Source organism: Clavelina lepadiformis, chromosome 8, assembly GCF_947623445.1.
Source record: "Clavelina lepadiformis chromosome 8, kaClaLepa1.1, whole genome shotgun sequence".
Classification (NCBI taxonomy): Eukaryota; Metazoa; Chordata; class Ascidiacea; order Aplousobranchia; family Clavelinidae; genus Clavelina; species Clavelina lepadiformis.
In genome coordinates this window covers 8,002,894-8,018,826 of record NC_135247.1, presented here as the reverse complement: position 1 = coordinate 8,018,826, position 15,933 = coordinate 8,002,894, and the positions used below count along the sequence as shown (strand labels likewise).

At 35.2% G+C, this 15,933-nt stretch overlaps 1 protein-coding gene across 1 annotated transcript; it reads right to left on the bottom strand.

Annotated features, from left to right (window-relative positions):
- Positions 1–399: 399 nt before the first annotated feature.
- LOC143468581 (spermatogenesis-associated serine-rich protein 2-like) lies at positions 400–14,763 on the bottom strand. The gene is made up of 15 exons (XM_076965894.1): positions 14,496–14,763; positions 13,499–13,607; positions 10,037–10,194; positions 9,561–9,948; positions 9,368–9,405; positions 9,182–9,224; positions 8,918–9,024; positions 7,030–7,111; positions 5,694–5,906; positions 5,300–5,518; positions 5,132–5,208; positions 2,631–2,719; positions 2,502–2,541; positions 1,919–2,431; positions 400–1,799 (listed from the first exon to the last, which is right to left on the bottom strand). Exons 1-15 carry the CDS (start codon positions 14,520–14,522, stop codon positions 1,779–1,781), a joined length of 2,124 nt encoding a protein of 707 aa, XP_076822009.1. The 5' UTR covers positions 14,523–14,763; the 3' UTR covers positions 400–1,778.
- Positions 14,764–15,933: the final 1,170 nt, after the last annotated feature.

Below are 15,933 nucleotides of genomic sequence, written 5' to 3'. Positions count from 1 at the left end.
AACTAGATAATTTAAGAAAAGAACACAAAAGGTACATTTAGTTTAGGAATTAAATTTGAAAAGCAATTATAGCATTTAAGAATTAGCCTCGAGTTGGAATTGTCGGGGAAAGATAGGTTCATTTGTAATATAGTAACTTTCGTGTTGCCGGATAGAATTTTCTATCAAATTGCTTTCAACCTTTGATTTCTGTGACAATTAAAATAATGACAAGTTAACAACAGAATACTGACACTCATTCTGGAAGTTACCGCAACATCTTGTTTTGTATAGTCGGCCTTAAACGGTAAAATAAATTATATAATAGAGTATACTGTAGACCATACAGCAAAATGTCTCTGCCGTTTGCGTTGTGACAGGAGCTGACAGAGTGGTTGGCCAACCAATTCAGAAATGACATTATAACTGAAAATTAGATATTTATTCGTAGCAGTGTAAAAACATTTACACCAATAAGCAAAACAGTATTCACAAACAACACAATTTCTTCTTTATGTGCAGAATCAAAATAATGATGTCAAAAACATAGCACCGGGTTCGTGAAACTAAGAAAGACAAGTCTGGGGATGTACATATAGGTTTTTACTATGTTTTCGAAAAGGTTTTTCCGAATCTAAATTTCGAGGCATATTTTAAAATAGAAAAAGAATTTTAAAAAAGATTTTGAAATACGTTGAAATAGGCCATTAAGAAATTATGCTAAATTTTTTCGTCTAAAAAAAGATACACTTGAAGAAACAGTAAAAACAATGCGTGATATCATTGGTTGGTTCTATAATTAGTTTTGCGATATGACATCAAGTTCTGTGTACCAAACTACCTATGCATTTTACGTGTTCCGAAAACAACCAGATCGACTGTTCGTGCTAATCAAACATTCGTTTACAAAAGACATCTGGTTGCTAGTATTCGGACATAAAAGGTGAAACTAGGATTCGGATCTTTTGAAGAGTCGTAACCTAATTCTATTACGCGCATTCCAACAAGCCTTTTGATGCACGCGCTAGATTCACGTGAAGTTAGAAAAGTTACAATCGGGTTTTCAGCAACCTAAAGCGTATCTAATAAAACTTCTTTAAATATACAACCACTCTAAACTTTCATTATTAAAAATCGGCTCTAATCACTCGTAAATATAGGCTAAAACGAACTTTACCATGAACAATAACGTGAAACAAACGGCAACATAAACGGCTACTTTTCAGCGCATCCGAAACAAGAAAAACAACACCAAAGTAAAACAATTCTTATAGATTAAATCAATTTAAAATCACGAAATAGTTGATCAGTGGCTACTACACGTTCAGCAGATTAACATTTCAATCAATCGAAATAGTTTAATAAGATTAACTTACACATGCACATGGCTGAAGCAGCACCAATACTATATTAAAATCAATTTCATTGCACGAATCTAAGGCATAACGGCAAAAAAATCTTATTCACGCACATGAATGAATTAACCACATAAATGCTATTGTTAATGAACTCGTAATGATAATGTATTTAAGTACAAACCATTACATCTCAGCATGTGTACATCAAAAAATACTATCTCCTAAATATTCACCATCTACATGTAACTCTATCCTAAACGGTTAGTCATTCGAAACGACAATGACACAAAATACACGTAAATTAAAAAAAAGACATTCATTCTCACCCAACGACCAGCACCAAATACGTACAAAATAACCACATACCTTGGTACCACTCAGTTCGTTGTTGAAAAATACCACTTTCTTTGTAAAACTCTTAAGACAACGAAGGTCAGGTATTCAGTCTTGTGGATTTTCATTCTAGAAATGTTTTTTAACATAATTTTGCCGTTTTTTTCAGCTATTATTTAAAACATTAAATAATAGGTGCACGTTAACCAATAAAATGGTTTTCCAATTAACATTTTTTTGAAACAAACCTTTGCCAGGCCGTTTGACTCTCCCTTGAGAAAGTTGTTTATCTTTGGATTGCCATCTTGGGCAGCCAATTGATGCCTATTGCCAACACACTTGTCATCAATAATAGTACTACTGTTTGATTTCTGTCGGTTGAGGTCTTGATAAAACCTATTCTGCAAATCATTCTTCCGCCTGTTGCGTTGAGGACGGGAAGAATCGTAGTCATCAAAAACATAGCTCGGCTGAATAAAATCTCTCGATGGAAAGGTTTTATTATCCCTATATCTACCATTTGGTCCGTTTCGGAAAGCTCCTGTTGGAGCACCTCTATACCCTCTGCGGCCGCGAGAGTTATTGCGATATCCATTTTCAGAGCACTCACGCACAAAGCTTCTTTGGTGAGTTTTGTAAAATTGTTTTTGATGCTCGCCTTTTTGATCTGTGCTATCTGGGCGAGGTGTTGTGTGACGTCGTTGACTCCGATTGCTTCTAACAGACGGTATTCGCAGAGGTGAGGGCATGATATTTTTGTCCTGAAACAGTAAACAGTATGCTTGAAACTGAGGTTACACAGGGACAAACAAGGAAAAACCACCAACAAACCTTTTCATATTGACCATCGCACAAACTTTGCGCCTTCTCCCTGTGAAAGTAAGATTGGATACATAAACTATATTATGTGCAGCAACCAACTGATCGCTGGGATTTCACATCGAAAGCTAACTTATTTACCGTGAAGTATCAAGCTTATCTGGCAAATGCATCTTATCCTTAGCCTTAATGTCACTAAAACTGTCTTCATTCCATGAAGCAGGAATTTCCTGTACAAGAAAAAATAACGTCAAATAGTTTTATAAAGGTCAACACGGAAACCTTCGTTTTAGATTGTATGCAGTACACATATTTGTTATTGCTTACTATTGTTTATATTACAGCCTTTATTGAAACCATACAGCACCTAACTGACATTGGTTTATTCTGTACGACGTATGCTGTACCACATATCACAAAAGTTAGGCTGATATTTTTAGCTTGAACAAACTGGTGAGAATGGTTGCGTGCCATTGAGCCTACGTTCTTGCTCCACACGCAACAGCGCCCTAAAAAGCATCGCCTATATGCAACTTCCAATGTCATTATACCTGTAAACTTATTTCTTGTTGAGGCATTTCTACTAAAACGTAAGTATAGGTTATACTTACGAGTAAAGAAACTTCCACTAGCCAGTGTTCAATAATTTTTCTAGCAAAAAAATAATCCTTCTCACTAACTCTATCCTCTAAAACTACATATACGTTATGTCCAAATCAAATTGCAAAAATTTAATAACATACTTAATCCAAATTCTACATAGAGGTATTAGAAACTGCATAGCATTGAAAAATAAAATGGTTGCAGTATTGATTGATACGTCTGATTAATAAAGATATTTTACAATTGTCTTGGCTCTTATATTTGTTCAGCGTTCAAATAAAGGAAGCTGACGCGGCTTTCTATCATGTCAGACATCCACGAATAAGCCAATCATACAATAAATTTCGTTAACCAGTATTAACCGGAAGGTCCGGATAATAAACATTGAAAAAATAAAATTACTATATAAATAAAATGCTTTCTATTATTTTGGCTTTACTGTTCGCTCAGAGCAGCCTTGGTTCTACTTCTTCTGAATGCAATAGCACGAGGACCCAATTGCGTAGGGTGCAATCATGAGTGGACGCAATGTTGTGGTGCCGGGTAAGAATTACTACTGTCCATAGCAGAAAAAAATTATGATTAAAATAGTGGAAGTGGTTATGATAAAAATAGTGGAAGTGGTGCACTTTGCAAACTAGCCACCGAGCATCGACAATTTCAATTTCGGAAAGCAACACAATTCCTGTACTAAGAGGGAAGTTCAATAAATATTTTCCACAGCTTTATTTAAATGTTTTCGCAACCAAGTTAGCATCCGTAAATGTAATTAGTGCCCTAAAATGTCTGTAAAATCCCAAATGGATCGTTTGTCAAACTTATCAACCCAACTAATATAGCAATGGTTTATATAAATCGAGATTGTAATATAAATATAACTACATCAACATGAATATTATACGTTACAACTAAATGAGGCTGGCCACACGCAGTGAAGTATATTCTGTGCATTTTCTGATCCAGTTAGTGTAAACGCAATTAACACACTTGATATGGAAGCAATGACTCTGTGAATAATACCACTTAAATGTGGTATATAAATGACTGCAATATGTGAGTGCAGTGCATATGTTATGGTCACAACTCCTATAAAGTATCATAGTTAGAACAGGTTCCAATCTTGCAAAAACCGCAATTAAGTTAAACAACCGGCTCAAGGTGGCCATACTTTGTACAATGTACATATTCAGGCACTTGTCTTATTAATCTGCAGTTTACGTTATACTTCTTTAAATGAGCTTTAAAAATCCGTAATCTGGAACCTTCTTGGTCAGCAATACCAAATTTCTGCGGATCAACCTCACCATAAATAAACTTAAATAAATTCACCCTGCTTTGTCGGCGAAAATCGATTGTTTCCTGACAGTTCAGACAGCGTGATCGTAGCAGGAAATAATACCTAGACTGGCAATGTTTGTGTTAAGGTTGGCAACGTGAGACAATTAACACATAAGGTAATGAGGTACATCGCCATTCTTTTTAGCAAACAAAATAGCTTAAACGCCCATTTCATAAGTTGGAATTATTTCTGTATGTATCTTGGTGAAGGCTAACAGTTGTTATATATCATAATTAACACACTATATACAATATCAGAGCAGCTAAAATTTTATCGATGAGAAAATTGATTAGGCACTTAGCGATTCGTTCAGAAAGCAAAGTGCTTTTATCCACATTTGAATAACTATCATGTGATAACATGTGAAGGACCCAAAAGAGAAACAAAGCATGCTGAATCGAAGTAAATATGAAGCAACTGGCACCAAGTCTGTCAGTAATTATCATAACACCACATTTCTTTGTTAACAAATCTAATTAAGTACAGTTTTTTTTAAAAACACTGCGTAAGAAACTGCAGTTCCAATCCCAAAGTGTCAAAAAATATCAAGCATATTCTGTAGAAGGGCTAGGCCGTGACATCACAAACAATTTTCAAGGAAGACATTTCGTAAGAACTGCGTTATTAGGTGGATTTTTGTCACTAGCATGGAAATTGGTTGCAAAAGTAAATGATCCCAGCAATAATGTAACATACAAACCGGTAGAGGATGATGATCCGTATGATCCGCCCAATCTGTAGGGTGAAGTGGATTATGCACTGGCGTAATTACTTCACCTTCAAAGCAAATAATATCATGAAGAATTCTAAAGTATAAAGCGAAACTCCAATATAACAATTAAAGTGTGAGATTGAATGTGCTGCTTACGAGATACAATGTCTCCTTCTTCTCGAACAAATGGTGATACTTGCTGCTGAATAGAAGCTGATGGCTCAGGTGTATCAGTTGAGTCTAGTGTATCTCCAGCAGTGAAATCTGAGGTTTGATCTTTCGGCATATCAGGTTTTAAGTTGCATGGCATATCAACTGAAATAGATTTCACACGTTCTCTTGGTCCAGCGGAGTAGGAATTCTTTACGGCACAAACTATAAAAGAAACTTTTATACATCAACTTTCACAAAAACACATGTGACAGACGATGCATCACGCATGCGTCAGCGAAATGATCCCATAGTCGGCGGCGTGGAAATTCGCACCAAACGCCAAGCATGTCAAAAAACGTTTACTTGGTATACGACAACTATAACTACAGACACTAACTTTGGCCAAATTTTGGGATAACGTTTGTTATAACGTTCTTGTCAAACGTAAACCGAGTGGTTCTTCCAAGTTCTTCATCGTACTTTCGCTCAGCAACGAAATGCTTGATATTATTGCGAAGTTCAGCAACCTCCTGCTTACTCATTGTTTCAACTCGATCAGTTTGCTTTTTTAACTCCGAAGCCCGCGCCTCACGCTTCGCAAATAAAGCAACTGGGAAAAACAAAAAATGTTTAAATGATCACAAAAAAACGTTGCGTGTTCTCAGATAAGTCAAAGTTAGTAACTTGCCAGTTTATCTAAGTGAAGTTCGTTAATTCGAAGTTAAAAAGACTGATGAAATCACTTACCTGAAATTGGTAAAATCGGCACCAAAATCATGAAAACGTGACTCGTTGGTAATAGATGCATTTTAAGCAATCAATTAACGCGCGTTTTTTGTAAATGTTTTTGATAAAAGGATAAAACTTGGTTTGAATTAAAAGCAGTACAGTACTACAAGATGTGAAAATGGCAGAACTTGTCTAATTCTTATAGTCGTTTAAGCACACTCGCCCTGCCCACGCTAGCCTACTAGGTTTAAAGATTATTACTTATTTGTAACAAAGTTGCAGTAATGGTTAATTATCAGCTTTATGCGATCATCACATAGTACACTTGATGAAACAAGCTGATGTTTGCGAAAGTTCGTGTTGGATAAATATAAAAGTTATTCCCTAGGCTTAGAGTGCTACCTTATATTATGCCTTTTTTATAATAGTGATAATACTTGAGGTTAACAGTTGCCTTAACTGCCTCGATGCCTTAACTGGTTTCATCTCACGTACCTTTATCTGCTTTCAATGCTCTCGTTACATTTATACTTTTTTACTGTTGCATGTATTCTTACAACCTTTTAACTGCAGGGTCGTGATAGCCTCGACTCGTGTTCTTTTAAGTTATACGCTGGAGCCCTCGTGAGAGTTTAGAGGTGAGGACGCATTAAATTGTAGTAGGAAAAATTATACATTTGACGTTTCTGGCCAGCAACAAACCATTTACGGAGCAAATCAACCAGTTGCTTACGTTGCAATGGACGATGTTTTGTCTTATATCGAGATAACGGGCGCCAGTTATGCCCTACCACTTACAAAGGCACTTCAATGTCCAACCAAAATTTCAAGTTTGGGTTAGTTGTTTGTAACAGAGGATCCACCGGGGCCGGTGATGTTGCTTCGTGTTATTCGAAATTTCGAGTTAAGTAAAATCGAGTTTACAAGCATTTACTGTATAATGTAAACATAATGTTCAAAAACAGGGTAGAAGAACGCCATAAGTCTTAGATGAGGGTACTTACACGCCTCTTCCTTCATTTCATCAAGTCTACAAATAAGCGTAACTTCACGATCATTCAGTACACCCAACAATTCCTCGAAGGTCTGCAATAAAAATTGACTTCTTGAGGACAAGGAAGTAATTATTTCCTTTGGCCACAGCTAGGTAGCTCATTGCACGTTTTCATCAGTAATGTATCGCAATAAGTGTAATTTATTATTATTATGATATTCTATTAGGTCACTATTAGATTGGACATCCTTGTGTACCACAGCCCTGATTTAGCATCTTTATCTTCTTACATCATATAAACATGAGTTTCCCTGAAGGCAGCCAAACTTAAACGCAAATGTGGTAGTTTTCAGCAAATTAAATTTCAGGTTTCACTTGTAGATGGGAAAACAAATAATGCTTGCCTACCCTGTCCCAGTAATGAAGTCAATCATTAGCAATATTATGTACACAAATGAATTTGCACAGCTTGATACCTGCCCCTTCATGTTACACCAAACATACTTGCCATTTTAAATAAAAAAATTACAGAACTACATCGACCAAACCAAACCATTAAAAGCATACCCTTTCTGCCTTTCACGTCCAGTATTTATATGGAAAGCACCCACAACTTGCATTTATAGCGGATGCCAAATTAAATGCAAAAGTGGGTTTTAAACTGAAAAATTGTTTGGCTGCAAGGTTCAACAAGGAATACACTTTGCTTCATTGAAAAGCAAACAGACCAACAGTTTCACACATGCTTAAACAACCAAACATTAAGGGAAATGGTGACTTTAGGGACAATGAAAATACAGTACTAATCTGCTTGATAAATCCATTCACGTATTAAATCCAATTTGCTTTGGGACGGAATTTTTACATTGAAAAATAACCGGTTAATAAATCCAAAATTCGTTTTATAAATCCGGTTCATTAGGTTTTTTGTGAAAAAAATTTAACGTAATCTCAATCGATTTAAAATCTAATGTATGAACTAACAGATGATGAACCAGAGGAAGCAATACCATCCGCTGCAGAAATGCGGGTGTACCTAACTGCATTCAAAAACATGGATATTTTTACTCTATGAAGAGACAATTAGAGGACCATCTTAGAGTGACCTTTCCCCCAAATAAATCACGCTGGATCAGTTTTTTGCATTGCCAGCTGATAAATAAATATTGTGCAATATGCTATCTTAAAATATGTGTGTTTCTTTCTGTATAGTGGACTCATTTATATTGTGACCGATAATTAATTAATAAATCCACTGCTTATTAAATCCAAAATCGCTTAGGTCGGAGGTGGATTTATTTATTATTACTTAAAGTGATGGTGACATAAAAATTTACAATAACACAACACTTGGCCTAGGCAGTGTATCGCAACCAAAAATTCTGTAGGAAATTGTAAATGGGTCAATAAAAAGTAGTGTTTGGCAAAAAATAGTTTTGCTTAAGAAGGATATTTGTATGGAATGGTCACACACAATTACTATCCAAGCAATTTTGACAGACTGTAATCCATATGGTTTACGAAATACATATGTACAATCATAAAAGATACAAGCTCAGGTGATTGGTGGCACATACATAAATTTATGCAGCATTCCTTCGAAAACGAAAAGTAATTTTGTGGTTCAATATGAACAAAAAGTTTTGCCAAACATTATTCTAGAAAATTAAACTTTCAATGAGGAAGCGACAATTGTTATGCCTAATGCAATGAATATCATTCCAACGATTACATTTTCTGGTTACAAACCAAACCCAATCAACATGTGATTTAAGAATGATTTCATAAAAGAGGTATTGTGTGACACAGTAATAAAGTAAAGATTATCAGTTATGGTGACTTTCCGGCTTGTGCTTATAGTATTATAAATAGCAAATTGTACTCAAATATTTGAAAACCTTTTTGATTCTTCTGTAACTGTCATTAATTTCTTCATTCAGCAAAGTTTTGTATCGTCCAAATGAAACAACACATCTCTGAAGATCTTTAGATGCCTTTTCGATACCTACAGAATGTACTTCATGTTAGTACAACTTTAAGGTTAATGCAGCTAAGTGCCAAGTATTAACAAACACACATGGAAAGATACAGTTTGCAGTTTAGACAACAAGGATGTAAGTTACAGTTTTTACTGCTACGCTAGCTGTAAAAACTTTACATACTTTTTTTGTTGACTAAAGTTGTATTTTGCTGACTGCATTCAACCTATAAAAAAACATGTGTACGGCAGAGGTATAATATCGTATTTAAAACAACCAGATAATTCTCAAGTCTTGCGATACTGTTAAATTAATTAAAAGTTTTTTAAGCTTTTTCAAAATGAACATTTTGCATGCATAGTTGCATACCTGTTTCATTGATTGAGGACTGGTCAAATTTTTACGACCTAAAATTTACACATAAAACATTTTAATATCCTACAACAGCCATAAAGCAGTGCACATTTTACAAGACGTTGTTGCTTTGGTGGTTTTTACATTGAAATAATGCTTTGTATCATAAAATTAACTTTATGAGACCAGCTGAACACAAGTAACTAACTTGCAGCAGAAAGTTGGTCTTTGGTTTTCTGCTTAATGTTTCTAGTTTTCATTTTAACAACTCTTTCTGACGTTTCGGAACGGTGCCCACTCATGTACAACTTGTCAGAATTAAGCTTTTCTTCGTCCAAATGTTTATCAATAGAGACTGACAAGTTAGCTTGCAGAGGAGTTTTTGTTTTTTCTTCAGGGTTCATAGTAGTGTGCTCAACGGAACTACCAATAAGGCCTATATTAGTGTGTGATTCTAATGGATTGGTTAACATATGCTTTAGAAGAATAGCAGCCTGAGATGAAGTCACAGTGGAATTACAATTAGAGTCATCTAAAGTGATCTGACTGTTTAATTCAGTGGAAAGCTTGGATGTCTTTTGTAATGAGCCATCCTCCTAAAAAAAGAAATAAATTGCATCTAAGCTTGATAGTAAGCCTGAAAAAAACAATACACAACAGAACTTAATAGAACAGCACACGAACCACAGTAGCGGAGCTTTTCAAAAAGTCATCTGCAGGTTTCTCCAAAGTTTCAGTCTGTTTTTGCCTTTTCTTTTGTGCTCTCTTTTTTTTCTTTTTTGCTTTGCTTGACTTTGTAGTGCCAGCATGTTTCCATTCAGTTAATATGTCAGCCGCTTCACCTAAATTATGAAATATGAATAAAAGATGTATCAAATTTTAATAACCAGCTATCATTAAAACTCAATTAAACTTAGTACGGTAGATAACACTATCAATAATACAAGGTATAAACACGATTTTTATATGATAAATGGATAATCAAACCACTTTGGCATTAGAATCTAGATATCTATTTTTTCTTAAATATCTTGAGACTTGATATAATGTTAATTTAACAAAAAGGAAAAAGTAAAATGTACACATTTTGAAAACAGTAACTTTATAGCTATGAAATCACATGCATAATAAATGTCTAACAAAGACATCATTGTGGTCATTGAAACTGCACATACAAAGTGTGTTTGAAGGTCAACAAATCGTAGTGGTGCCAGAAGTAGAACCTTATCTGAAGGTATATACGTTTGGTGCCTTAAAGCCTTAGATGTGACATTCAGGCAAAGCTTTTTACCCAACTACGATTCCGTCAAAATTACAGATCACACAAATAGAAATAGATTGCATTTCAGAAATCAAATAGAAACACCCATAAGTGAAAAATTTCGCAAATGACCAGGTTTGAGGCGTGACACTGGCAAACAATGCTACATTAATTGTGCTTTGAATTTAAAAAAAGAACTTAGGGATTTCCTTCAGCTTTTTACCAAATAAATACCATCTGAAAACTTCATAAACTCACTATGGAAACTAGCACTGTATCCCGTTTCCATGCCCACTTGTCAGACTTAGTACTAGGCCTTACTTTCCGTATATTGAAGAGACGCAACGTACGCTGGCTAGTACTACGTTCAAGCTGCGTCATCATTGGGCCTACAAAAATAGGTGGCTCATACAGCAAGGCCTAGTATTCAAGGCCAAGCCGTAAAAGGACAAATGGTTATATACTATGCTATGAGTGATTTTGAACCTATACACTTCGTGGAGCCTCTTTTCCACAATTTGGGAGAAGGCACTCTCCTTTTCGCTTTCTAAATACAGAATTTGCCTCAGCTGCCACCAGAGAAGAGAAAAAGTGGTGACTTATGCGAACTGGTGAGCAAGCAAACAACAGAAAATCAAAATTTTTATTGCAATTTTTGGAGTAATACATTTAGATTAAAAACTCTGTAAGTTGTTTTTGGTTAAAACTTAATGCTTGTAGACATATTAAGATTTTAATTTTTTATTTAATTTAAAAACAGTCTAAAATGACAAGGTTTCTGGGTCCTTCATAAATGTACATTGTGATGTACAATAAGCTTTTGTTACGTTAATGAGGATCGCAGACAGCTGGGCGATACAGCTGTAGTGTAGTTGTAGCAGATTAAGTTTGCTATGTAATCATACGAATTATTTTGATCATAGTAGCAAGAACGGTGGCAAGTTAAGCGAATTATTATACTCATTGTAACCGAGACTTAGCCAAACTTGATACTACACAAAACTTTCTGCTTGGTGCTGGCTTTCTACCTGGACCAAGCGATAGGCGGCGACTTAGGCAAGTTCAACTGTAGTGAGTAAATTGTGCTACAAAACTCTTTGTCCTCACCAAATAATTTCATTTTGAGCTCATTGCATTGTTTTGGCATATACGTCAAGTCATAGCCTAGCCTAGTAAAGTATTCATATTGAGAAGCGAGAGTTTGAGTTTGAGGAAACAAGTTTTATTATAAAACTAAGATTTTGGAAAAATTAATAGATTATATATGTCATTGCAAGTTGAAAATTGGCATATATTTCAACTCACAGAATAACCAAATTGATGTTTAAGGTGCTGGTATTTTCGGACAACACAAGTCTGAGAAAGTGAAAGTGCAAAAGAAACAACATTATATATCAATTATGAAATTGAAATAACACAACAATTTCAAAACCCTAAATTAATCTAAATCTAATCCCTACAAACCCACTGAAAAGTATAGCAGCTTTCGAAAATGTGTGTGCATAGACAAAAATTTTGGCATGATGATGTGCACTGAAGCCTCAATTCTTTGTGTATTTCTATAAATTGAAATTCAAACAGGCAGCTTTTTGTTTTTATTATAAATCTGGTGTGTAGATAAAAAAAACTTCAGCGTGTACTTTGATAAACCTCGTGCCACAATTTCCACTATGGCCCATGAACTCAACTCTCACCTTTCATGACTAAATTGCCTCAAAAACTTCCTCACCTCCACAGATAAGTGTTAAATCATTTTTTGCAGATATGGACTCTGGGTACGGTGAACTAATTTATCATACTGAAGTAAGATGGCTGAGTCGTGGAAATGTTTCGGAAGCGTTTCTTTGCACTCAGAAATGAAATCGCTTCATTCATGAAAATGAAAAACAGGTCAGTTCCTTTGTTGGCTGATGCTACTTTCCAATGCAATCTTGCTTTTTTAACAGATATTACACATCATTAGAATGAATTGAACTTGAAGCTTCAAGGTAAAAAACAAATTAATTACACAGATGTATGACCATGTAAAATTGTTCAAAGTCAAACTACGTTTATGGATGAAGCAGTTGGGTGAGGGGAATTTGGCTCATTTCTCAACTCTAAAGTCTTTAGGAAAAGTTGAAGCCCATTGCATGAAAGAATATACAGATTTTTTGTCTAGTTTACTTCAGTAATTTGATGTGCACTTTGCAGAATTTGAAGTAGGCCTATTAGAGCCGCAATTTCGACTTTTTTCAACACCATTTGCTGTAGAAATTGGCAATGAAGCTGAGGAATTGCCGATGGAGTTAGTGGAACTTCAATGTGATACTATTCTGAAGCAAAAGTATGCAGAGGTAAGGATTCCAGAATTCTACACATTTCTTTCACGAGAAAGGTTTACGAAGTTACTCTCTGCTGCTGCAAGAATTATTGCAATGTTTGGAAGCACAAATGTGTGTGAGCAATTTATTTCATCCATTAAAGGTTAACAAGACTGTGCTAAGGTCACGTATCACTGATGAACATCTGCAAGCAACTCTGAGATTGTATTCTGCTGACAAGTTGAAGCCCAATATCGATGTCCTTGTCGATGAAAAACACTGCCAGCTAAGAATCCAGGACAAAAAATGACTGTAGCCTAAATCATTAGCCTACTTGTGTTTATCTTTTATCGTGTTCTTATTATGTGTTCTTGTTGGTTGACATTTCATTGTGAATTGCGGCCCTTGGGCATTTTACACGTCCTCCTTTGGCCCTCAGAGCAATTTGAGTTTAAAGCCCTTGGTGTAGATAAAACATCACCATTCTCGATGCACAAAATATTTCAAAATAACAATGAAAAGACTCACCTTTTTCGACTAAAGCACAATACAGTTATCTATAAGACAAAACAACTAACTGACCTTGTACAAAAGCACTTATTGTTTTATCAATATTGTAGTCATGGTTTTGAAGAACGAGAACAATTTCATCATTGCTATAGTTTGACACAAACGCACGAACAGCAGCAATCTAAATTCAATCTTTGTGTCATTAAACACAGCAGTTTACTGGTAGTAAATTCAGCATAAATAAAATAAAACTTTTCCGAGTTACTACATCTGGGTGGCAAGATTTTTTCGATCACCTATACTTAACAATGGAAAGACCTACTTTCGATTCTTTTTTAAATTACAATTGTTCTGACGGGTGGTTGTAAAGAGTTCATTCAGCTGAGTTGCATATGAATTCCTTTACGTGATAAAAAAAATATTAAAAATATGTTGGCTGGGCCTAGTTTTATTTTACAGTGATTTGAATCCTACGCACTGGACTAGAAAGTCATGTTACGTGGTCAGAGTAACATGTAATGTAAAATGCGTGAGAGTTTGTGTGGTCTTAGCGGCGCATTTAAATGTTATAATTCGGTTTGTATTTACTTCTAGTTGATTTATTTTAAACTTCGCTTGACATGCCAAACAAAATTAGCCTGTGTAACGCGCCGCAGATTCCACGCAAACTCTTACACATTTTATGTCGTATTCTTCGCTGATCACGTATCTAGATGTATTTATTATCAGACAAGCCTAGTGTGCAGGGTCCAAACCACTGCAAAACAATAACTAGGAAACATGTTTTTAAACTTTTTTTTATCACATTAAGAAACTCGTATTTAACTCACCTGAGTGTAACCTTTATAATCCAATGCCCAGAACGTTTGTAATTTAAAAAAGAATAAAGTGGGTTGACAATTTACATTAAGTAGGCCTATAGACAATCGAAAAAAAAAACTTGCCACGCAAAAAATGGCGGTGGTAACTCGGAAAGGGTCTAATTGAGAATTACAATTCCACATTAGCATTAAAATTAGATATATTACACTGACTTTGAGTTATACTGTAAATGACTTTCAAAAGTTACCTTCTCTTTTACAGATTCCATTCCCATATTACTAAAACAACTTAATTACAAAGTTACCAGCGTACCATGTTTGGATAACAGTTTTCACCTAATCATATATACAGACATAGCTGCTTGATTAGAATTTGAAGTAGCCTAAAAGAGAAAACTTGGATCTAGTATTTAAGTGGACAACCTCAGGATGCCTTTGTATTCTAGAACCCATCTACTAAAATTGTGACGTCATCTGGTCGAGCACCTGTAAACCAGACCAGGAAATTGATAGCCTATATAAGCTACTTCTGTGTTTTGTTCAACATGAGTGCCTCCAAAACTACCCGTCTGTCTGCTGGATTGACAAAATCAAGCGAGCAGACACTTTTGTATGAGCACTAACAAGTTGCAAGTGGTCTGTCGACATAGAAGTCACTATAAAGTGCCGGCATACACAATCGTAATTAACGATTATCGGATTTTTGGGTTAATTTTTAATGATTTTATGACGTTTGGCCAGGGGCGCCGGAAGCACGGGGGCAGTTACTTTCCCTACGATTAAAATGGAATTTTGTGTTGTGTCTCACTTTGTCTTAGGCTATACCAATTGGATGGTGGTTCTGCCTTCCCGCAATGTCTAGCAGCTATCGCTTTCAAGAAGCGAGACTTTCAAGACTTTAGAGACCTATTCATACGTAATTACGTAATGATAAAAATTGGTGGGTAACTGTAATTTGTAATTTCAGTCAATTAATTTCAAGAAAAATCTAAAAGTGTTAAAACCATAGATATCTTATATATAATAACTTATTTATATATGTCTTATATAACTCTTATATATGTTATTATGTATAAGATATCTATGGTTAAAACCACTTTAAGAAATGAATCAACATATATAAAAACAAAATGACAAACAATCAAAGTCCAATAATTGTATAACTTTTATACCCATGTTAAATATAGAAAGAGATTTTAGATACAGTCGAATCCGCTTAATTCGGACACCGGATAACCCGGACAACCGCTTTATTCAGCCAAAATGCTCGGGAACAGAACAAAAGTAAAAATTGAACGTAAAAAACTCCCGTTAATTCGGACAATTCTCCGCTTAATTCGGACACAGGTTCACAATTCCTATCGTTAGGTTATGACGCAATAAACAGTACTTCGTTCGTTTTAACACAAGATGCAATTGCATTATGAGTGATTATTGTGAAACAATGACGATCGATGCAGTAACAATCGACAATGAACTCATATAACGCCGTGCCAGCTTCATAGTTGCTTTTACTTCGGTACAATTGCGTCCATCTTGTAGAACAGAATGGTACAGAAAAGTTTAGCAGAGAAAGTGAAATTGCTCACTAAAGTAAACGAAGACGTTTTATGCGATCAGTGCTAGTTACTGCAGTATAGCGCAGCTGCAATTCATTTATTACGCAACACTACAGTATTTTAAATG